The sequence below is a fragment of the Henckelia pumila genome, chromosome 1 (assembly GCF_033568475.1).
Source record: "Henckelia pumila isolate YLH828 chromosome 1, ASM3356847v2, whole genome shotgun sequence".
In the NCBI taxonomy this organism is placed as follows: Eukaryota; Viridiplantae; Streptophyta; class Magnoliopsida; order Lamiales; family Gesneriaceae; genus Henckelia; species Henckelia pumila.
In genome coordinates, this window is record NC_133120.1 from 32,080,205 (window position 1) to 32,106,309 (window position 26,105).

At 40.9% G+C, this 26,105-nt stretch overlaps 1 protein-coding gene across 1 annotated transcript; it reads left to right on the top strand.

Annotated features, from left to right (window-relative positions):
- Positions 1-1,146: 1,146 nt before the first annotated feature.
- Positions 1,147-2,511, top strand: LOC140860954 (uncharacterized). Its single transcript, XM_073263954.1, has 5 exons — positions 1,147-1,372; positions 1,508-1,606; positions 1,691-2,116; positions 2,159-2,360; positions 2,412-2,511. Exons 1-5 carry the CDS (start codon positions 1,147-1,149, stop codon positions 2,509-2,511), a joined length of 1,053 nt encoding a protein of 350 aa, XP_073120055.1.
- Positions 2,512-26,105: the final 23,594 nt, after the last annotated feature.

Here is a 26,105-nt window from a genome sequence, read left to right on the forward strand (position 1 = left end):
ATGGTTGAAAATGCAAATCTGAGCCTGAGACAATTGGGCACCCCTGATCCAAATCAACAGCCTTTATGCATTACTTTTCCTACTCTAGAAAATAATGCAACATTTGAGCTTAAATCTGGACTAATTCACTTACTACCTTCTTTTCATGGTCTCACAGGTGAGGATCCTCACAAGCACTTGATGGAATTCCATGTGGTATGCATGAGCATGAAACCTCATGGAGTGACAGAGGAGCAGATCCAACTCAGAGCCTTTCCTTTCTCTTTGAAGAGTGCTACTAAGGATTGACTGTATTATTTACCCTCTGGATCCATCACGACCTGGAATGAGATGAAGAGGATTTTTCTGGAGAAATATTTCCCAGCTTCTAGAGCAGCAAATATCGTAAAGGAAATATATGGATTCAAGAAATTTACAGGGGAATCACTTCATGAATACTGGGAGCGGTTCAAAAAGCTGTGTGCTAGTTTTCCGCAACATCAGATAAGTGAAAACTTGTTAATTCGATATTGCTATGAAGGTTTGTTATCTCATGACAGGAGTATGTTAGATGCGGCCAGTGGAAGAGTTTTTGTGGATAAAACTTCAGTACAAGCAAGAAACTTGATCGAGAATATGGCTGCCAATTCTCAGCAATTTGGCACCAACGGAATTGATCATGCACCAAAGAAAAATAACGAGGTAAATGTATCTTCCCTTGAGCAAAAATTGATTGAACTGACGTCTCTTGTGCGTCAAATGACGGTAGGAAATGGACAAACTTCAAAGGCATGTGAAATTTGCGCTGCAGTGGGACACGGTACTGACATGTGTCCCACACTTCTAGAGGATTCAGTGGAACAGGTGAATGCTACGGGCGTATTTCCTGGACCTCCACAGCGGAAGTATGATCCATATTCCAACACATACAATCCAGGTTGTAAGGATCATTCTAATATGAGATATGGAAATCCTCAGGCGAATCAACCTGGACCTCAGGCACAACCACATAATCAAGCTTATAGGAAACCGTATCCTCCACAACAGTAGCGTCCTCAGATTCCAGAACCAGGTGAGTTTCTTGAAAATATAGTTAAGGATTTTGCAACTAATACTCTGACTTTCCAACAGGAAACCCGAGCAAGCATCTAGAACTTGAATAACCAGATGGGACAGCTCGCCACCGCAACCAACAAGTTGGAAGCACAACATTCCAACGCTTTGCCATCCCAAACAATTCCGAACCCAAGAGAGAACGCAAGTACCATCACTCTAAGAAATGGGAAGGAATTGAAAGTTAAGGAGAAGGAAATTGATGCTTCGTCCAAGAAGGAGAAAAATGAAGAGCCAAAAGTGGATGATAAAGAAGCAACTCAGGAAGAAGCGTCACAAGGTAAGTTTCCTCCTCTCTCTGAATATAAGCCTGTTGCACCTTTTTCCTTAGCTCTTAAGGAATCTAGAAAAGATGAAGGGATTAAGGAACTCCATGAAACTTTTCGTAGATGTGAGGTAAAAATTCCATTGCTAGATGCTATTAAGCATGTACCTCGATATGCAAAGTTTTTGAAGGAATTGTGCACAAAAAAGAGGAAACAGGCATTGAAGGGATGTCAGAAGGTGGAGTTAGGTGAGAATGTATCTGCAGTGATCTAAAGGAAATTTCCTGCCAAATGCAAGGATCTAGGTATGTTTTCTATCACATGAACTATAGGAAATGTTAGACTGGAAAAGACCATGTTAGATCTAGGAGCATCGATCAATGTTATGCCATATTCTATTTATGCGTCCTTGAAACTTCCTTTGAATAAAACTCAAATTGTCATGCAATTAGCAGATAGGTATAATGCATACCCTAGGGGAGTAGTGGAAAACGTGTTAGTGCAAGTGAATATTTTAGTATTTCCTGCTGATTTTTATGTGCTCGACATGGAAAATGGTGATCACAATAGTCCAATTCTATTAGGGAGACCATTTTTGAAAACGTCAATGACTAAAATTGATATCCACAGTGGCACACTAACTATGGAATTTGATGGTGTGGTTGTAAAGTTTAATATTTATGATGCCATGAAATTTTCTAACAATGATGATTGTGTTTATTCTGTTGACATTGTGGATTATTTGGCACAAGAGCATTGTGAGCATGCAGGAAAAGATGAGCTAGAGGTGGCTATTACAGCACCCATTCAGCAAGATGATGATGAAGGGATTTGTTGCAATGGAGAAGTGAAAGAAATTGTGAACACCCTGAACAGTGCCCCTGAGCTGCCTCAATCAGGTAATCTTGCTTATCTCTCTTTACCAATTTCTAATACTCTGCGTCTTCCATCTGTTTTGCAGGCACCAGTTATTGAGCTGAAAATGCTGCCCAAACATCTTAAGTATGTTTTCCTTGGAGAAGGAGAAACATTGCCAGTTATCATCTCCAACAGTTTGGAGGCCGAACAAGAAGAGAAACTCGTTGCGGTTCTAAAGGAGCACAAGACTGCTATTGGGTGGACCATAGCAGATATCAAGAGAATCAGCCTGTGAGACCTCGATTCTAAACATCTAATCTCAGTAATTAAACAACAATTAGTCCAAACTAATATCCAATAATCAAAGCAAAAAAAAATTTTCTTTATTTTTTTGAAACAGTGCTCCGCTCGATCCGTAAGATCTTACTGATCGAGCGAGCCAAAAACTTAAAAGGTTCTGCCCGAGAAAACCAGCCCTCACTCGATCCGCAAGATCTTGCGAATCGAGCGAGCCACAAAAAATTTAAAACAGAGAACTGCAACGCTTGCCCTCTCTCGATCGGTGATATTTTACCGATCGAGCGGCGACAGAAATAGGGCCAAAAATAACAGAATTCATGCTAGAAACTTGAGTCCAAAACCCACAAAATAATATCATGCATTGCAATCACAAGTTCTCCAACTAATACATGAAGTTCTAGGGTTACACAACCACTCAAAAGTAATGGATTGTAACGACAATCTTTAAACACAGCTCGCATAATCAATACAACAACAAAACGAAGTTCGATATCTAAACATGTTCCAATACAACTAGGTAGACATGCTGACACGACTTTCTAAATTGAGTCTCACTACTAGCTCTCCCTCTTGCTGCTAGCCAGGCCTACGCTGACTTGGTCCTGCCCCACCTGTTGCCAAGTACACATACAAAACAAAGCAACAGCCGGATAAACGGTGAGAAAGATAATCCCAGTAAAAGCAACATAGCAAGTAATAAATTCAATAAACATGCTTTCAAGGTAACAAGTAATCAATGTTAACGTAATGAATGCATGTCTTTAAAACGGGTTATCAAATCTGATAAATGAGGGATTGCTGCTGTGCTTTTGGAATCCCGAGGATGAGATCACGTAACAACTCACCGACTCTCCCAATCGAGGTGGTGCCACGCATCCCACTCCTCTAGACTTTGAGCAACCATAATGAGTATGCTAGCACTAGGCGAAAGGACTACGACCTAGGCCACTCAATCATAGTTCCCAAACATCTAAAACAAAAAGGGCGGTTCTGCCCGCTGTAAACAAAGTAGGCTCAAGATGAATGCATAGCATAAATATAGGCAAAAGTCACATAACGAAACTCAATCAACCAACAAATACAAGTTCCACATGCTAGAACAAGTATTGATGCAATGTGTGATTTGAAAGGGAAAACTCGAGAACCAACTGTCCCGAGTATGCTATCCCGCGACGATGACTGCTTTTACCTTTCAAGGTAAGTAGCTCCAACTCTGGAAATGCTGCAACAAAAGATTGTATCAACATCTATACAACCTAAAAACAAACGATGGTTCAAAGAAAACTCTTTACCGATCTTCGTCCAACTCTTGACGGACAAAACGCTGTTAACTCTGGCTTGACAAACTCCAAACGAATCTGTACAGATGAAATACAAGATCAATAACCAAGATCAACTTACAATTCGAGTTCAACAACTTCAAAAACGGTTCAAATCTCCAAAACTCAAACTGACGGCATAACGGCTATAAACTGAACAAACCGGAAACGCAGACAGCAGTTCAATACTGATATAACCTCATAACAATGCTAAGACAACCAAAACAAGGCAATCCCAACAAATCTCAAATCACAATTTTCGAAAATGGCTTCCAAAAATCATAACAATTCCGAACGTCGCTCAAATTCAAAACTGACAGATAATAAACGATCAGAACTCTGTAGAGAACAACATACTCGAATCTAGAACGATTCTAACAACATCCAAAAACTAGAATGTATCTGATCGTAGAAAAACTTACGATAGAACGAAGCTCTCGCAGCCGTGATCGCTAAACTGCCTTCAGAATTAATTTCCAACGGTCGGATCGAGCTCGGACTGAATTTTGGAAGCTCAAAAGCTCCAAGAGGCATCTTCAATGGAGTTTAGCCGATGGAAGGGAAGGAGAGGAAGGATAAGAGACTTAGTAAAATGAATTCTAAGTGTAGATAATATATAAAACTCTAAATTTGCGTTTTAGTCCCTGAAATTTCCAAAATTTGCAAAAAGGACCATGATCAAAATCAAATCGGCTTGTGAACTCTGAAATCTCCGATTAACTCAAATAAACTCATTTAATATAAAAACAAGGCGTTACAATTCTCCCCTACTAAGAAGAGATTTCGTCCTCGAAATCAACGAGAACCACAACTCATAAGATAGAATAAAGAACTAAAGATAGTAAGAAGAACTCACGTCATCCGAACAACTCCGGAAATCGCTGTCTCATGTCAGATTCTGTCTCCCAAGTCGCTTCCTCAACACCGTGACGGCTCCATTGCACTTTCACTAACGGAATCAACTTGGTTCTGAGTTGCTTTTCTTTCCGATCAAGGATCTGAATCGGTCGTTCAAAATAGCTCAGAGTCTCGTCTTACTCGGCTTCGTCAGGCTGAAGGATATGAGAAGGATCTGGATGATACTTCCGCAGCATAGAGACGTGAAAAACGTCATGAATACCAGATAAAGACGGAGGAAGTGCAAGTCTGTAGGCAAGATCGCCTATCTTCTCGAGAATCTCGTACGGCCCGATGAATCTCGGAGATAACTTACCTCTCTTCCCAAATCTAACAGTGCCTCTGAATGGAGAAATCTTAAGGAAAACACGGTCTCCTTGCTCGAAGCTCAGAGGTGTATGCCTGACGTTCGCATAATTAGCCTGTCTATCCTGAGCGGACCTCATTCTCGACTGAATGACCTTAACCTGTTCTGCCATATCTCGAAGCATATCCGGTCCCAAATCTGGTGACTCGGACAAGTCATCCCAAAACAACGGAAATTGGCACTTCTTGCCGTACAAAGCCTCAAAAGGCGCCATACCGATACTCGCTTGGAAGATGTTGTTGTAAGAAAACTTGACAAGAGGCAAAGAATCCTGCCAACTAGTGCCAAAGTCTAGCACTACCACTCGCAGCATATCCTCTAACGTCTGAATAGTCCGCTCTGACTGTCCATCTGTCTGAGGATGATAAGCTGTACTCAGATGCAATCGAGTACCAAGTGCCTCCTGAAGACTATGCCAGAAGTGCGAAGCGAATCTAGGATCTTTGTCTGAAACGATCGACTTCGACACTACATGCAATCTCACAACATTGCTAACATACAATTCAGCCATCTGATCGTGACAATACGTCATCCTATAAGGAATAAAACATGCAGACTTCGTCAATCGGTCGATTACCACCCAAATGGCGTCGCATCCTCGAACGGATCGTGGTAGCTTCGTGACGAAATCCATAGAAATGTGATCCCATTTCCATTCAGGAACAGATAGGCTGTGCAACAGACCACCCGATCATTTCCGCTCTGCTTTCACTTGCTGACAGTTCAAACACCGAGATACAAACCTCGCGATGTCGCTCTTCATTCTCTTCCACCAGCACTGAATCTTCAAATCGTTGTACATCTTACGTGAAAGAGTGGGTGCCCAGTGAGCCAACTTGTGGCTATGGGCTTTGATGACTCTTTGTAAAAAACAATCTTTTGTTTAATATAATTTACACTTTTATTAATGGCAATGACTTTATCTTTCTTCATATTGTTATATTGTGATATACTATTGTTGTTTTGATAAAGACCTTGAATATACTATAGTGTATGTAAGATGTGGTAGAACATGGGGATGTCTATCATGAAATACATCTTATAGTCACTGTATATTCTAAACTGTTCCTAGTCGATTGAGCCGTCCGATAATAAGGATAAGGATCTCTCGAGTTTGAGACTAGCATTTGCGATGCGGAGTACCACGTTTCATTGGTAGGGAACATGGAGATGTTCGAAGCATGCAAATGGATATTCATAGGATGAATAATCGAACTACCCTATCCGGACTTTCCAAGTGGTTATCACTTATCGAGTGGATAAAGTCCGCGGTTTTGGTTGTACACCATTAGTCCTTACTACTTGAAACATCATGGAGACTCTATATGCTAGTACTGTGCTTTGACTCGTTTACCGACTCTATGGGGGTCATCAGGTGTCGGGATTGGGTACAGTTACAACACATATAGGAGTCGATGCATTGTTGTCAAGGATTCACCACATACTTGCGAGTGTGGATATCCTATGCGATCTGAGGAGATATTAGTGTGACGAATCTCTGGCCAGAGTACTTGATGTGATTTAAGAAATGGTTTCTTAGTAGCACATGCGATGTCACTAATTTGATCTTCAAGATGTATTGCATAGTTATCGAATCTTGAGCGACTCTCGATATACCAATGGTTGTTGATTCGATCGGGATATATGGATGAAGGGACCGTACTGTACGGTAACCAAAATCTACTGGTTCTTGTAGGCACTATCAGTGATACCTAGGGAATCATGGGGCGATGTTGCTAGGCGCTTTACCATGATTCGTTGGGCAAGTCGGAAAGTGTTGTTCTGAGTCACAAGGAGTTGTGAGCCCACGGCTAGCTGTATCCCTGAACCATTGAGGGTCACACAGTGTAATGGAGTTTTAATCCCCGTTGAGATAGTTAAATTTAAAGAGTTAAATTTAATGAATAAAGAAGTTGGACTTCTTAAATAAGAGTAAGGGAGTAGGATTTCCTAAAATGACATAGGGATGGACATTTTTTAGAAATCACTGAATTCGGATTCAGGAAAATTTATCTTGACTTTAAAATGTGCAGAAATGGTTTCTGTGCACATTGGTGAAATCGGTTCATCAATCGGAGTCACGATGAATTTTATATTAATTTCTGAACATGCGGGCTTTGCTTGTCGGGCCTCAACTTATGACTAATGGGCCCTAAGGTGTTAGTGGCCTGCATTATAAATAAGTTATTGCAGTACAGAAATTACACACAACTGGTCATAATTTGAGAGACAATTTTCGAAAAATAAAACCCTAGCTCTCTCTAGAAATTCGGCCGCCCCTCCCTCTCTCTGTCAGAGATTTTCCGGTCTGTGATTTTGAATTGCAGACAGGATTAGCGAATCAAATTCGTTATTCTCTTCGCAGAAAACTTCTGATAGATTTTCTAGTGCAATCTATCAGAGGGATTAAACCTCCATTCGTGGACCTGATTGAAGGAAAGCTTGTTCATCAGTTCCAGGGAGATACAAGAAGCGCAGAGAAATCTGTGTGGTGTCCAATAATCTCGCTTCGAGATTGAAGGTAAAATTTAATAATAGTTATTTAATTTTACTCACACAAATAATTTAATCGTATGGTTGATACCCACACTATGGAATTGTTCCATACTAAAAATTTTTAAACTTCCGCTGCACCGGGTATCCATCGTGATTGATCTGAACGCCAGTTACCCAACATTACGACCTCCAGGATGAACGCTGAACCGACTGCAATGAGCCTCTCGGAGAATACGCTGTCTCAACTCCGGAATATCAGGCACAAAAATACGGTTATTCACCAAAAAAACATCATCTCTAACCTGGAATTCAGACTGATGTCCCGATTTGACTTTCTCTATTGAAACCTGAATGCTCGGCTCAGACTTCTGTGCTTCTCTGATTGCAACAAATAACTCCGGCTCGGCTTGAATAGCAAACACTCTGATAGTCTCCCTATTTGTTTCAAACTCTAAACCAGAAGTGCAACAATCATCGATCAACTGAGAAACACCGATAGTCGAAAGAGATAGAGAACAAAGCTTTCGGCTCAAGGCATCTGCAACTGAATTTGACTTTCCCGGATAATACTTGATTTCGCAGTCAAAATCCTTCAACAGATCTAACCATCTTCTCTGTCTTATATTCAGCTCTGCCTGTGAAAACAAGTACATAAGACTCTTATGATCAGAAATTATCTCGAAAGACTCACCATAAAGATAGTGACGCCAGATCTTTAGAGCAAATACAATCATAGCTCGTTCAAGATCATGAACCGGATAACGAGTCTCGTGCGGTTTCAGCTGCCTTGATTCATACGCTATCACATGCTTATGCTGCATAAGAACGCAACCTAAGCCTCGGTTAGAAGCATCACAATAGACTGTGAAACCTCTAGTACCCTTCGGAATAGAAAGAATCGGAGCACTGGTCAGTCTCCTCTTCAGATCAACAAAGCTAGCCTCACAATCTGAAGTCCAGGAAAAAGGCGCATTCTTCTGAGTCAGCTGGGTAATTGGCTTGGCAATAGACGAGAAACCCTCGATGAATCTGCGATAATAACCCGCTAAACCCATGAAGCTTCGGATCTCAAGTACTGACGTTGGTCTAGGCCAATTCATTACCGCTTCGATCTTGCTGGGATTGACAGAAATCCCATCTTCAGAAATAATATGACCGAGGAAAACAACTCGATCTAACCAAAATTCACATTTCGACAGCTTGGCAAACAACTGCTCAACTCGCAAAATCTGCAATACGATCCTCAAGTGCTCTGCATGGTCAGTACGGCTCTTTGAGTAGATAAGAATATCATCGATAAAGATATTGACGAACTCATCTAAATAACGCTGAAAGATACGGTTTATCAAACCCATAAAAATAGTTGGAGCGTTAGTCAAACCGAACGGCATGACTATAAACTCAAAATGACCATACCTCGTTCTGAATGCGATCTTAGGAACGTCTTCCTCTCGCATTCTCAACTGGTGATAACCTGACCTCAGATCAATTTTTGAATAGACAAAAGAACCCTGCAGCTGATCAAAAAGGTCATCTATTCGGGGTAAAGGATACCTGTTCTTAACTGTAGCCTGATTCAATTGGCGGTAGTCGATACAGAGCCGCATCGAACCATCCTTCTTCCGCACAAATAGCACAAAGAGCTCCCCAAGGCGACACACTGGGTCTGATGTATCCCTTGGCAATCAAATCCTCGAGCTGTTTCTTCAACTCTCTCAGTTCAATAGGTGCCATACGATATGGAGCTTTGAAAATAGGTCGAGTACCTGGCACCAAATCAATACTGAATTCGATCTCTCGAATAGGTGGAAAACCTGGAACATCTTCCAGAAACACATCAGCAAATTCTCTAACCACCGGTAAGTCTACCAAAGCTGGGCTAGATTTCAGTACATCAACTGCATACACCAAAAATCCTTCTGCACCTTTCTGTAGCAAACGAGTCATAGATAACACTGAAATCAAAGGAATTCTAGATCGAGAACCCTTACCAAAGAATTTCCACTCGTATGCCATTTCAGGTCTGAACCTGACAACTTTCAAAAAACAATCGACTGTTGCCCTGTACTTGGTTAAAGCATCTATACTGACAATACAATAAAAATATGACAGTCCAAGTACAATACAGTCGAATTCTAACAAATTTCCTTCAAAATGCAGTTCACAGTTCCTGACTAATCGGACAGAAACAATTCCTCCACCCAAAGGTCAAGTAACAGCTACTACTGTAGGCAACAACTCAGTAGGAAAAGCATGCAATAACACAAATTTCTCAGAGATAAAGGAATGGGAAGCACCTGTATCTATCAATACATGAGCAGAATAACCGAAAATTGAACAGTTACCTACTATAACATCGTCAGGTGCTGCTTGAGCCTGATCCTTTGTCAGAGCAAAACTCGTGCTTGCTGTCTCGGAGGCTGATTTGCACTGGTACTACCTCCCTGTCTGTTCTGCTACTGCTGAGGTTGGAAAGAGTGAACTGCAGAAGACTGCCTCTCAGGCTGAGCTGCAAGTCTAGACGAACTCCCACTCTGAGCTCTATCTCTGTTACGCTGTGGGCACACCTTAGAGAAGTGTCCCGGTTGCTGGCAGGTGTTACAATTGCCAAAGACTCCCACACACTGATCCGATGAGTGTCTTCCTCCACACTTGCTGCAGTACAAGGATGATGATCCAGAGCTCTGTCCTGAACCAAACTGTCGGGAACCACTGGAACTAGACGAACTGTTCCCCTGCCTTTTGAACTGTTTACCTCTTGCCTGTACTGATCCTTTCTGTTTCCCCCACTGCTACCACTTTCATACCTCTGCTGCTGGTTCTGATGCTGAGATGGTTGATTCTGATACTGAGACGGTTGGTTCTGATACTGCCTCTGTTGCTGAGGTGCCACATGATTACCTCTTTGCCTCCACAAGCCTGCTTCTGCTCCCTTTGCGTGATTCATGGCATCCGCAAAGTTGTTAGGCCTGTTGGTGTTAACCAACGTGAAGACGTCGGGGTTCAACCCATTTATGAACTGATCTGCCTTAGCTTCTTCATCTCCGACAATTAGCGGTGTAAAACGCAACAGACTATCAAACTTGGCAACGTACTCTTCGATGTTCAGATTCCCTTGCTTCAGATTTGCAAAATCTGCTCCCTTATCCTTACGATACGAGATAGGGAAAAACCGCTTATAAAACTCAGATTTAAAAAGAGTCAAAGTAACCTCCGTACCTCTACTCTCTATTGCTTTCTTTGTCATGATCCACCAGCTCTTAGCACCACCACGCAGCTGATGAATTACTAACCTGATTCGGCGGTCATCGGTGTAGTCAATGGAATCAAACAACTGATCCATATCATCCAACCAACTCTCACAGTCAACTGGATTTTCTGAACCCAACAACAAAGGCGGTTTGAAAGACTGAAACCTCTTCAGCAAGGTTTCGATAGGAGTCGCTGAAGCATCCAACTGATCAACTTCAGTGCTAGCTTGCTCAGTCGTAGGAATAACTGGCGGTGTGTTTATGTTTATCACTCGACGAGGACCCATCTGATAATCAAAGGCTAGGACACGATATATCTCAATCGCTACAATCAGTGCCCTTACAACCGCTTGGAATATCGGATACCAGTCGATAACAGAAACAGATATATCTCAAGTAGATCATGCTTTATAAATTTAAATCACAAAACCATGTAATTCAATAATTCTCAACAATAAAGCATGCTCGCATGGAATTAAGTACGCAGTTTAAATAATTCAAACACATGCGAGGAGCCAATACACGCAGACTCGATCTACCCCGCTCACTCTAGTTCGACCAAGAATCTTAATTCTCTGATACCACTTAATGTGAGACCTCGATTCTAAACATCTAATCTCGGTAATTAAACAACAATTAGTCCAAACTAATATCCAATAATCAAAGCAAAAAAAAATTTTCTTTTTTTTTTTGAAATAGTGCTCTGCTCGATCGGTAAGATCTTACCGATCGAGCGAGCCAAAAACTTAAAAGGTTCTGCCTGAGAAAACCAGCCCTCACTCGATCCGCAAGATCTTGCGGATCGAGCGAGCCACAAAAAATTTAAAACAGAGAACTACAACGCTTGCCCTCTCTCGATCGGTGATATTCTACCGATCGAGCGGCGACAGGAACAGGGCAAAAAATAACAGAATTCATGCTAGAAACTTGAGTCCAAAACCCACAAAATAATATCATGCATTGCAATCACAAGTTCTCCAACTAATACATGAAGTTCTAGGGTTACACAACCACTCAAAAGTAATGGATTGTAACAACAATCTTTAAACACAGCTCGCATAATCAATACAACAACAAAACGAAGTTCGATATCTAAACATGTTCCAATACAACTAGGTAGACATGCTGACACGACTTTCTAAATCGAGTCTCACTACTAGCTCTCCCTCTTGCTGCTAGCCAGGCCTACGCTGACTTGGTCCTGCCCCACCTGTTGCCAAGTACACATACAAAACAAAGCAACAGCCGGATAACCGGTGAGAAAGATAATCCCAGTAAAAGTAACATAGCAAGTAATAAATTCAATAAACATGCTTTCAAGGTAACAAGTAATCAATGTTAACGTAATGAATGCATGTCTTTAAAACGGGTTATCAAATCTGATAAACGAGGGATTGCTGCTGTGCTTTTGGAATCCCGAGGATGAGATCACGTAACAACTCACCGACTCTCCCAATCGAGGTGGTGCCACGCATCCCACTCCTCTAGACTTTGAGCAACCATAATGAGTATGTTAGCACTAGGCGAAAGGACTACGACCTAGGCCACTCAATCATAGTTCCCAAACATCTAAAACAAAAAGGGCGGTTCTGCCCGCTGTAAACAAAGTAGGCTCAAGATGAATGCATAGCATAAATATAAGCAAAAGTCACATAACGAAACTCAATCAACCAACAAATACAAGTTCCACATGCTAGAACAAGTATTGATGCAATGTGTGATTTGAAAGGGAAAACTCGAGAACCAACTGTCCCGAGTATGCTATCCCGCGACGATCACTGCTTTTACCTTTCAAGGTAAGTAGCTCCAACTCTGGAAACGCTACAACAAAAGATTGTATCAACATCTATAAAACCTAAAAACAAACGACGGTTCAAAGAAAACTCTTTACCGACCTTCGTCCAACTCTTGACGAACAAAACGCTGTTAACTCTGGCTTGACAAACTCCAAACGAATCTGTCCAGATGAAATACAAGATCAATAACCAAGATCAACTTACAATTTGATTCAACAACTTCAAAAATAGTTCAAATCTCCAAAACTCAAACCGACGGCATAACGACTATAAACTGAACAAACCGAAAACGTAGACAGCAGTTCAATACTGATATAACCTCATAACAATGCTAAGACAACCAAAACAAGGCAATCCCAAAAAATCTCAAATCACAATTTTCAAAAATGGCTTCCAAAAATCATAACAATTCCGAACGTCGCTCAAATTCAAAACCGACAGATAATAAACGATCAGAACTCTGTAGAGAACAACATACTCGAATCTAGAACGATTCTAACAACATCCAAAAACTAGAATGTATCTGATCGTAGAAAAACTTACGATAGAACTAAGCTCTCGCAGCCGTGATCGCTAAACTGCCTTCAGAATTAATTTCCAACGGTCGGATCGAGCTCGGACTGAATTCTGGAAGCTCAAAAGCTCCAAGAGGCGTCTTCAATGGAGTTTAGCCGATGGAAGGGAAGGAGAGGAAGGATAAGAGACTTAGTCAAATGAATTCTAAGTGTAGATAATATATAAAACTCTAAATTTGCGTTTTAGTCCCTGAAATTTCCAAAATTTGCAAAAAGGACCCTGATCAAAATCAAATCGGCTCGTGAACTCTGAAATCTCCGATTAACTCAAATAAACTCATTTAAGATAAAATGGGGCATTACACAGCCCTTCTACGTGCATGCATAGGATCTTTATGGAGGAAGGAGCAAACCCCTCGCGTCTGCCGCAAAGAAAGTTGAACCCACCTATGATGGAGGTGGTAAAGGCTGAAATTCTCAAACTCCTTGAAGTTGGAGTGATCTACCCAATTTCTGACAGTCAGTGGGTCAGTCCCGTCCAAGTGGTTCCCAAGAAAACCGGGATTACTGTTGTAAAGAACAAGGATGACGAATTGGTTCCCACCCGCATTCAAAATGGGTGGAGGGTTTGTATAGACTATAGGAAACTAAATGCTGGAACCCGAAAGGACCATTTTCCTTTGCCGTTTATTGATCAAATGATTAAAAGGTTAGCATTTCATTCTTATTATTGTTTTCTTGATGGCTATTCTTGTTATTTTCAGATTGCGATTGCACCAAAAGATCAGGAGAAGACGACATTCACTTGCCAATTTGGAACCTTCTCGTACCGACGTATGCCCTTTGGACTCTGCAATGCACCGGCCAACAGTGTATGGTTAGTATTTTTTCTGACTTTATTGACCATATCTTAGAGGTCTTTATGGATGATTTTACTGTCAATGGTAATTCATTCGAAAAATGTTTAACTAACCTTGCTCTTGTCCTAAAGCGGTGTGTCGAAACAAACCTAGTTTTAAATTCCAAAAAATTCCATTTTATGGTTGGACAAGGTATTGTTTTGGGTCATGTAGTCTCACTAAGGGGATAGAGGTAGACAAAACAAAAATTGATATTATTCAGTCTCTACCTTATCCCACTTGTGAAACGTCCTAGAACTTATACTGGAATTTTTTTTTTAAAACTCTTTAACGATGAAATAATGAATATAAATATATATATGTCCATACATATATATATCGTACTTAAAAATAACTTTACTTAATTTAAAATAAAAATACACAAAAGATACAATAAAAGTACACGCATGCAATTAAATACTTAAAAATAATTACTAAATAATTTATAAGAATGCCATAATAAAACTCCTAAATAATATTTCTTTCACAAAAATTCATGAAAACTTAGAAAATAAATACTTAAATCTAAAATTCATGCATATACTAAAAATCTATAATAATAAAACCTATGCGGAAATAAATGTTCTAGTCTCAACATAAAATTCATAATAGAGCGATGGTCACGGGTACTAGCCGCCTGGATATTCATACGCTCTCGTCGCCAGTCGGGAACGCATTATCCTTATTGACATTTTGCTCACCTGCACCATTTAAATCTAGTGAGCCTAGAGACTCAGCACGTTCTATCCTTACATAACAAAATGAAACCACACACAAGCACACATCATATAAAATACGTGAATAATAATTATATGTGCATGATCTTAAAATTATATGCATATAAACATAAATAAATAATCATACTTCTAAATCATCATGCTATAACATAATTCATCATACTTTAAATTTTCGTAAAAATAACATATCATGATTTCTTAGTTCTTAACAGGTCGTATCCATGTCCGTGGCATCATACTGAGCGATTGATCAATCTATAAACCAACGTACGCGGCGGTGGGGTTTCCACCTCTGTGCTGCCACTTCACCAGCCCTCTCAGCTGGATCCATAAGCTTATCATACTTATACATCATTAGAAAGGTCACCGGGCCCAGGTATCCCGGCCTCCAACCACATCACTTTCCACCTTCACTTCAACTTCCATAAAAATATATTTTTCTTAACATACATTTAAACTTATCATAAAAATTCTTACATGATGCATGAACTTAAAAAAAATCTCATTTATTTTTTTATTTCATGAAAATTTGTCCGTAAATATATATTTAATTTATTTTCTTAAAAATCATACTTATATATCTAATAAAAATGCATGCATGAATTAAATATATATTTACGGACATTTATTTTTCCAAGGACTTGTTCGAGCTGCTGACCACTAGACTTAAACTCAAAAATTCATAGACTGGCCCAAAAACCCAAAAGCCCAATTTAACCTGGCCCAATTAGCTTCATGGGACCCCAGGCCCAATTAGCTTCATGGGCCCCCAGGCCCATGAGAAACTAATGGGCTCACTTAAAACATAATTTAGGCCCATCAACTTATTAATTTAAAGTTAAATTAATAAAATTATTAACTAACCATTACTATAAATTAGACCGATAAAATTATTAACCCGACTCAACTTGACCCAATAATTTTCATGGATCACATGACCCATGACAAATTAGTGGGCTCACCTCAATAATTATTAAAGCCCATTAATTTAGTCCAATTAATTAATCAAGCCCAACCCATAATTTATTAACTTGAACTCTTAATTAATTAAAATAAGAGACTTAAGCCCAAATAATAAAATCTAGACCCGGACTAAAAATATTTTGACCCATCAAGACTTGACCCAACCCGGAATCGGACACAAAGACCCGAGCCCGGCTCACTTGAAACCATCGAACCCGACCCTAACCTATTCTCAAACCCCCTTGCGGCAGCTGCCGCCTTAGCCCCTTAAACACCTTGCTCCGGCCACCACCGGCCAGAGCTCCGGCACCTGGACCACCCCAGGGTCCAGGTGCAACCCCAGCCTGGGGCCTGGCTCGAGCCAATCCCTGCTTGACTCGGCCACAGCCCCTAAATCCCAAGAAACCCCACGCAGACCCTCCCATGGAGCAGCCCTTACTCCCCTTAACTTTCTGACCAGCTCCGGCCACCCATGGCCGGAGCTCCAACACCTCAACGACCCCAGGGTCTAGGTGCAACCCCTGGACCAGGCCTGGCTCGAGCCAAGCCTTGCATGGCTCGGCCAAGGCCCCTAAACCCCATGCAAGCTGCGCAGGCCCCTTTTCTGGACAGCCCATGATACTTTGCATGTTCCGACCAGCTTCGGCCACCAAAGTCCGGAGCTCCGGCACCTGGACCACCCGAGGGTCCAAGTTCATCCCTCGGACCAGGCCTGGCCCGAGCCAAGCATTGCATGGCTCGGCCAAGGCCCATAAACCAGACAGCTCCCTCTGCCCACCTAGCTGCTGTCCCAGCCCCTTTTCCCTTGGTTCCAGCCCTTCCAGGCGTGAACCACCTTGCCTAAACCGACCCCTATGAACCCACCTAGACCCATGAATGATCAGCCAGCAGTTCGAACCAAGCCATGTGTAAGAGTGGGTGCCCAGTGAGCCAACTGTGTGGCTATGGGTTTTGTTGACTCTTTGTATAAACAATCTTTTGTTTAATATTATTTACACTTTTATGGCAATGACTTTATATTACTTCATATTGTTATATTGTGATATACTATTGTTGTTTTGATAAAGACCTTGAATATACTATAGTGTATGTAAGATGTGGTAGAACATGGAGATGTCTATCATGAAATACATCTTATAGTCACTGTATATTCTAAAACCGTTCCTAGTCGATTGAGCCGTCCGATAATAAGGATAAGGATCGCTCGAGTTTGAGACTAGCATTTGCGATGCGGAGTACCACGTTTCATTGGTAGGGAACATGGAGATGTTCGAAGCATGCAAATGGATATTCATAGGATGAATAGTCGAACTACCCTATCCGGACTTTCCAAGTGGTTATCACTTATCGAGTGGATAAAGTCCGCGGTTTTGGTTGTACACCATTAGTCCTTACGACTTGAAACATCATGGAGACTCTATATGCTAGTACTGTGCTTTGACTCGTTTACCGACTCTGAGGGGGTCATCAGGTGTCGAGATTGGGTACAGTTACGACACATATAGGAGTCAATGCATTGTTGTCAAGGATTCACCACATACTTGCGAGTGTGGATATCCTATGCGATCTGAGGAGATATTAGTGTGACAAATCTCTGGCCAGAGTACTTGATGTGATTTAAGAAATGGTTTCTTAGTAGCACATGCGATGTCACTAATTTGATCTTCAAGATGCATTGCATAGTTATCGAATCTTGAGCGACTCTCGATATACCAATGGTTGTTGATTCGATCGGGATATTTGGATGAAGGGACCGTACTGTACGCTAACCAAAATCTACTGGTTCTTGTAGGCACTATCAGTGATACCTAGGGAATCATGGGGCGATGTTGCTAGGCGCTTTACCATGATTCGTTGGGCAAGTCGGAAAGTGTTGTTCCGAGTCACAAGGAGTTGTGAGCCCACGGCTAGCTGTATCCCTGAACCATTGAGGGTCACACAGTGTAATGGAGTTTTAATCCCCGTTGAGATAGTTAAATTTAAAGAGTTAAATTTAATGAACTAAGGAGTTGGACTTCTTAAATAAGAGTAAGGGAGTAGGATTTCCTAAAATGACATAGGGATGGACATTTTTGGAAACCACTGAATTCGGATTCAGGAAAATTTATTTTGACTTTAAAACGTGCAGAAATGGTTTCTGTGCACATTGGTGAAATCGTTTCATCAATCGGAGTCACGATGAATTTTATATTAATTTCTGAACAAGTGGGCTTTGCTTGTCGGGCCCCAGCTTATGACTAATGGGCCCTAAGGTGTTAGTGGCCTGCATTATAAATAAGTTATTTCAGTACAGAAATTACACACAACAGGTCATAATTTTTGAGACAGGATTTTCGAAACCCTACCCCTCTCAAAAACGTTTTCGGCCGACCCCTCCCCTCTGCCCGAGAAAATTCCGGTCTGTGATTTTGAATCGCAGTAAGGAATAACGAATCAAATTCGTGTATTCTCTTCGCAGAAAACTTCTGATAGATTTTCTAGTGCAATCTATCAGAGGGATTAAACCTCTGTTCGTGGACCTGATTGAAGGAGTTCATCGGTTCCAGGGAGAGACAACAAGAGCAGAATTGTTCTGTTGGTGTCCATTAATCTCGTTGCGAGATTTGAGGTAAAATTTATTTAATTGTTATTTAAATTTTACACACACACAATAATTTAATCGTTAAACGGTTGATACCCACACCATGGAATTGTTCCATGATAAAATTTTTAAACTTCCGCTGCACCGGGTATCAATCGTGATTGATCTGACCGCCAGTTTTTCCAACAGTGGTATCAGAGCCAGGTTGCTCAGATCAAACGATTAAATTAATCAATTGTACAAAATTTTTGAGTCTCGGTTTTTGAAACAAAATAAATATTTTTAAATAAAAAAAATTTTTTTTCGGGGCATAACCCGGGCAGCGATTGGATCGCTGCCCGGTGGGGCAGCAATTGTTGCTGCCCCGGGCGGCGCACGGCGCCGCCCAAAGGGGGCGCACGGCGCCGCCCAAGGCGGCGACCGTCGCCGCCCAGGGCAGCGCTGTGCGCTGCCCAGCGCAGCGCTGGGCGCTGCGCAGGGCAGCGCTCGGCGCCGCCCAGGGCAGCGCACGGCGCCGCCCAGGGGCGGCGCCAGGCGCTGCCCTAAGGGGGCAGCCGGGCTGCCCCTGGCCCGCGCCCCGGGTGCGGGCCGGCCCGGGAGTGTCCCGGGCGGCCCGCGGGAAAAATTATATTTTTATTTAAAAATTAATTTTAATATTTAAAATTTTATTTTTGGTCCGGTCAAAAATTGTTTTTGATTGGTTCACGAGATTTCGGATCGAATTGTTCGAGTCCGTAAATTTTAAAATTGATTTTGGATAAATTTGAATTTTTGGAAAATTTTAATATTTTATCCGTAAATTGAATTTTGAAATCAATTATTTTGGTACAATTGATGATAAGATATGATCTTATGATATATTAAGTAAAATATGATTTTATTTGTAAAATTGGATTTTATAGATAAAATATGATTTTATTTGATATAGAGATAAAATATGATTTTATATGTGAAATGAGATTTTATATAAAATATGATTTTATCTTGTTTAAATTTGAATTGCCACAGCATGTTATCCAATAAATTAATTTTGAATTAAATGTTATTGGATAAGGATGATCGATTGCCATGACCAATTTTGTAGGTGTATGTTAGGAATTTACATTTTGTCTTTATTATTGTTGGTTTTATTAATGGGCCTGGTTTATGGCCCGATATGAATGTCATATGTAATAAAAGTGGGCTTGGTTTATAGCCCGTTCCCACCCCCTAAAATGTATCCCCTACTTGTCATTGTTATTTATTGTAAATACATTAGATTTAGTGGGAGATCAAGATTTGAAGATGGTGGGCCCAGCAGATAATGAAGACTGAAGAAATGTAAATTGGAAGCATATGTAATAGGATTGCATTTGCATACTGCATATTACCTAGGATTGGACTAAGACCCGTGATTGGCAACCACGGGTCAATTAGAAATGGAATCGATCATCCTATATAATATGTGATATTATGATTGTATGCATGTTTAGACATAAATTGCGTGAATCCGGCAATGCATGCAATAAATTAAATATGATGAGACAAATATTTTTATAAATAAAATCCCTCATTTTAAATATGATTTAAAATTTATATCAAGATAAATAAAGGAAATTTAAATATTGTTTAAATGTTCCTACCTTCCATCAACGGTCAATGTATGTGATGCTACCCGCGGATACGGTCCGGCTCATATTATTGGGGGGGCCCGTCCGTCGGAAAGCTGTACATTGGATCGACAAATGTTGTAAGTTGGGTGGAACTCCCATGGGATCGGCTCATATTATTGGGGGATCCACATGGCGACCGTCCATCACAACTTAATATTGATGGGTCATCTTGACATGTCACTTTAAACGGCGTCATATTATTGGGCCCTTATTGGACATGAGGTAAATACATGGGGGTTGCTTTGGAAGCAATTGGGCTCTACCTTTTGAGAATTATGGTTGGCTGATATTATTCGGGACCATAAGTTTGTCAATTGGACTCCATGTTCTCACTAAGGAAAAAGTTTCCCGTTTTCACTAGAGGGTGGTGAAATCGTTAAAATAGTGGGAGTGAGATTCATAAAATTAAATTCGCCTATTTTATGTCTTAGTAAATTATTTAAACAATCATCGATAATTGTCTGTTTTATCTCAGTAATCCACATGGTTCTGTTCTCCAACAAAACAAACTTATTGACGCAAACAATACAGAATGATTCCATAAGTTAAGATTGTCCTAAGTTCGGAAAAAGATTTTCTAAGTGTTAGAAAAGGCTTCTCCGAAAACAGCCCCGGCTGATGTAACTGCCGAAAGGTTGGCCGAATTAGAGAAATGGTTGGACCATGATCTCAAGGCCAAATGTTACATGCAAAATTGGACAAGTCTAAACAAGTTTGCCATCACTGCAAGAAACCCGGTAATTGGAAACGTAACTGCAAGGAATACCCCAAGCAGTTGCGAACTGCAAAGGGTATGTTCTATATCGAAATAAACATGTCACTTAATACAACTTCTTGGGTATTGGATACCGGATGTGGATCTCACATTTGCAATGATTTGCAGGTGATGACAAGAAGTCGCAGGCTTAGAATGGGTGAGACCCAGCTGAGGCTCGGGAATGGTTCCAGAGTTGAAGCTACGGCCATTGGAGATGTTTGTTTGATTTTGCAGAATGGTTTTAAATTATTGTTGAGAGATGTTTTATTTGTGCCAGATTTAATTAAAAACATTATTTCTATTTCTATGCTTGATAGAGATGGTTATTCTTGCAATTTTGTGAATGGGATTTGCAATATTTACAAGAATGAATGTTTAATTGGAAATGGACAACTTGAAAACGATCTATACAACTTAAAACTAAAAGACGTTCCAGTGAATTATGTTGATAAACCGGCGACAACAAACAAAAGGAAAATCGATAGTCAAAACCCGGCAAACCTTTGGCATGCTAGGCTAGGTCATATTTCCTCAAGGAGGATGAACAAGCTAGTGGGAGAGGGCATGTTTGATATGTCTGATATTAATTCTCTACCTACTTGTGAATCCTGCCTAAAAGGAAAAATGACTAAATCTCCTTTTAAGGGGAAACCTGAGCGTAGTCAGAATCTGTTGGATTTGATCCATACAGATGTTTGTGGTCCATTTAGAGTAGGGACTCAACATGGCCACACCTACTTCATTACCTTTACTGATGATTATTCAAGGTATGGGTATTTATATTTAATGAAATATAAGTCTGAAGCATTTGAAAAGTTCAAAGAATTCAAGGCTGAAGTAGAAAACAAGCTAGGTAAAAGTATTAAAGCACTTCGATCGGATCGAGGTGGAGAATACTTGAGTACCGAGTTTTTGGACTATCTAAAAGAGAATGGGATTCTCTCTCAGTGGACTCCTCCTATGACACCACAGCTTAATGGTGTGTCGGAGCGTCGTAATCGAACTTTGTTGGACATGGTTCGATCCATGATGAGCTTCACTGAGCTTCCACCTTCGTTTTGGGGCTATGCGCTTGAAACGGCGGTATTGTTGTTGAACAACGTCCACACTAAAGCAGTGGACAAAACACCATACGAGTTATGGAATGGCAAAGCTCCTAAGTATTCGTACTTGAGGATTTGGGGATGTCCTGCTTACGTGAAGCGGACAGTGGGAGATAAGTTGGATAGTCGATCCAGCTTATGTTATTTTGTAGGGTATCCGAAGAATTCAATCGGATATTATTTCTATTATCCTGCTGAAACAAAGGTGTTTGTTTCTAGGAATGCCACCTTCTTGGAGAAGGAATTCTTATTGGATAAGAAAGGCGAGATGATGGAACTCGAAGAAGTTCGAGAAGAACCCGAAATACAAAATAACGATTCTACACCTCAGGAACCATTGCTGGACACGCCTGCACCTAGAAGATCCGAAAGGACTTCTAGACCTCCAGTTCGATATGGTCTTCTTCTTGAAGGGGATCAAGATGAACCCGACATTGGATGTGATCCAAGAAACTTCAAGGAAGCAATTTCTGATGCGGATTCGAATTTATGGCTTGAAGCTATGCATTCAGAATTGGATTCGATGCATACAAACCAAGTTTGGTCTTTAGTAGATCCTCCCGATGGAATTGTTCCGATAGGGTGCAAATGAATCTACAAAAGAAAGCTTGGGCCTGATGGTAAGGTATTGACCTACAAGGCGCGATTGGTGGCGAAAGGTTATACTCAAAGGCAAGGAGTTGACTATGATGAAACCTTTTCACCAGTTGCTATGTTCAAGTCCATAAGAATCCTAATTGCCATAGCTGCATGGTATGACTATGAGATATGGCAAATGGATGTGAAGACTGCTTTTCTTAATGGAGACATTAAGGAGGAAATCTATATGAAGCAGCCTGAGGGGTTCACATCCATGGGAAGCGAGAATAAGGTATGCAAGCTTCAGAGATCAATTTATGGTCTAAAACAAGCATCAAGAAGTTGGAACCAGAAATTTGATGAAACAATAAAAGATTTTGGTTTCATCAAGAACCCGGAGGAACCTTGCGTGTACAAGAAAGTAGTTAAGGATGCGGTAACATTCTTAGTACTTTATGTTGATGACATCCTACTCATTGGGAATGATGTAGGGATGTTGCAGTCAACAAAGATATGGTTATCAGGTAGATTTTCGATGAAGGATTTGGGTGAGGCATCCTACATTCTTGGGATACAGATCTATAGGGATAGATCTAAGAGAATGATAGGACTCACTCAATCAACCTACATCGATACCATATTGAAACGGTTTTCAATGGATGGGTCCAAGAGAGGACATCTACCCATGTGCCATGGAGTTTCTCTATCCAAGTCTATGTGTCCCAAGACTGATGCAGAGATAGAGAATATGACACATGTACCATATGCGTCAGCTATAGGTAGTATCATGTATGGGATGATATCTACCAGACCGGATGTAGCATTTGCTCTGAGTGTCACGAGCAGATATCAGTCTAATCCTGGTCAGATGCATTGGAAAGCCGTGAAGGACATTCTTAAGTACTTGCGAAGGACTAAGAATATGTTCATGGTTTATGGAGGACGAGAACTCAAACTGGAAGGCTATACCGACTCTAGCTTCCAAAGTGATGTGGATGACTCGAAGTCAACCTCTGGATTTGTGTTCATGCTCAATGGCGGTGCTGTCTCTTGGAAGAGTTCCAAGCAGGACACCACAGCGGATTCCACCACTGAGGCTGAATACATTGCAGCATCAGCTGCTGCTAAAGAGGCCGTTTGGATGAGGAATTTCGTCCAAGAGTTGGGCGTCATTCCTGAATTTGTTGGTCCAGTCCCGGTGTACTGCGACAACACGGGTGCCGTTGCTCAAGCAAAGGAACCAAGGTCTCATCAAAGATCCAAACACGTACTGAGGAAATACCACATAATCCGGGAGATTGTGGAAAGAGGAGACATCAGTGTCGAACGAGTGGCCTCTGCAGACAATATCGCTGATCCACTTACTAAGCCTTTGCCAGGACCATTGTTTGACAAACATCGCGAAGCAATGGGTCTACGTAGTATGACTAGTTGGCTATAGGGCAAGTGGGAGATTGTAAGAGTGGGTGCCCAGTGAGCCAACTGTGTGGCTATGGGTTTTGTTGACTCTTTGTATAAACAATCTTTTGTTTAATATTATTTACACTTTTATGGCAATGACTTTATATTACTTCATATTGTTATATTGTGATATACTATTGTTGTTTTGATAAAGACCTTGAATATACTATAGTGTATGTAAGATGTGGTAGAACATGGAGATGTCTATCATGAAATACATCTTATAGTCACTGTATATTCTAAAACCGTTCCTAGTCGATTGAGCCGTCCGATAATAAGGATAAGGATCGCTCGAGTTTGAGACTAGCATTTGCGATGCGGAGTACCACGTTTCATTGGTAGGGAACATGGAGATGTTCGAAGCATGCAAATGGATATTCATAGGATGAATAGTTGAACTACCCTATCCGGACTTTCCAAGTGGTTATCACTTATCGAGTGGATAAAGTCCGCGGTTTTGGTTGTACACCATTAGTCCTTACGACTTGAAACATCATGGAGACTCTATATGCTAGTACTGTGCTTTGACTCGTTTACCGACTCTGAGGGGGTCATCAGGTGTCGAGATTGGGTACAGTTACGACACATATAGAAGTCAATGCATTGTTGTCAAGGATTCACCACATACTTGCGAGTGTGGATATCCTATGCGATCTGAGGAGATATTAGTGTGACAAATCTCTGGCCAGAGTACTTGATGTGATTTAAGAAATGGTTTCTTAGTAGCACATGCGATGTCACTAATTTGATCTTCAAGATGCATTGCATAGTTATCGAATCTTGAGCGACTCTCGATATACCAATGGTTGTTGATTCGATCGGGATATTTGGATGAAGGGACCGTACTGTACGCTAACCAAAATCTACTGGTTCTTGTAGGCACTATCAGTGATACCTAGGGAATCATGGGGCGATGTTGCTAGGCGCTTTACCATGATTCGTTGGGCAAGTCGGAAAGTGTTGTTCCGAGTCACAAGGAGTTGTGAGCCCACGGCTAGCTGTATCCCTGAACCATTGAGGGTCACACAGTGTAATGGAGTTTTAATCCCCGTTGAGATAGTTAAATTTAAAGAGTTAAATTTAATGAACTAAGGAGTTGGACTTCTTAAATAAGAGTAAGGGAGTAGGATTTCCTAAAATGACATAGGGATGGACATTTTTGGAAACCACTGAATTCGGATTCAGGAAAATTTATTTTGACTTTAAAACGTGCAGAAATGGTTTCTGTGCACATTGGTGAAATCGTTTCATCAATCGGAGTCACGATGAATTTTATATTAATTTCTGAACAAGTGGGCTTTGCTTGTCGGGCCCCAGCTTATGACTAATGGGCCCTAAGGTGTTAGTGGCCTGCATTATAAATAAGTTATTTCAGTACAGAAATTACACACAACAGGTCATAATTTTTCAGACAGGATTTTCGAAACCCTACCCCTCTCAAAAACGTTTTCGGCCGACCCCTCCCCTCTGCCCGAGAAAATTCCGGTCTGTGATTTTGAATCGCAGTAAGGAATAACGAATCAAATTCGTGTATTCTCTTCGCAGAAAACTTCTGATAGATTTTCTAGTGCAATCTATCAGAGGGATTAAACCTCTGTTCGTGGACCTGATTGAAGGAGTTCATCGGTTCCAGGGAGAGACAACAAGAGCAGAATTGTTCTGTTGGTGTCCATTAATCTCGTTGCGAGATTTGAGGTAAAATTTATTTAATTGTTATTTAAATTTTACACACACACAATAATTTAATCGTTAAACGGTTGATACCCACACCATGGAATTGTTCCATGATAAAATTTTTAAACTTCCGCTGCACCGGGTATCAATCGTGATTGATCTGACCGCCAGTTTTTCCAACACCATGTCCAGAAATAGTGCAAACCCGAGCCATGAAGTGCAAAAACGTGAGGAACATGCATGAACTTTAATGTTTTCTTTTCTAGATCATAACACATGCAATATTAGATCTTGTAAGCATAAAATCTTTGTAATATGATTTAAATGGTGGACAAGAATGGATTCGAGACGTGCCTTGATAATTATTTAGACGAAACGACGTAAACGACGCGTATCGAGCTCGCCGGGACGAACGGATCTTCTAAATAATCCAAAAACCTTCAAAGATCGGCTATGAGGCTAGGAAAACTCTGATGGAACGTGAAAATGGTGGAGAAGAGGGTGATGGAGGCGGCTAAGAGGTGAGGCGTGGGTTTGGGAGG

Coding starts and splice junctions, on each gene's coding strand:
- LOC140860954 (XM_073263954.1), top strand. CDS start 1,147: ATGGGACAGCTCGCCACCGCAACCAACAAGTTGGAAGCACAACATTCC. Junction 2,117..2,158: donor TTATTTGGCACAAGAGCATT/GTGAGCATGCAG, acceptor TGGCTATTACAG/CACCCATTCAGCAAGATGAT. Junction 2,361..2,411: donor ATGCTGCCCAAACATCTTAA/GTATGTTTTCCT, acceptor CATCTCCAACAG/TTTGGAGGCCGAACAAGAAG.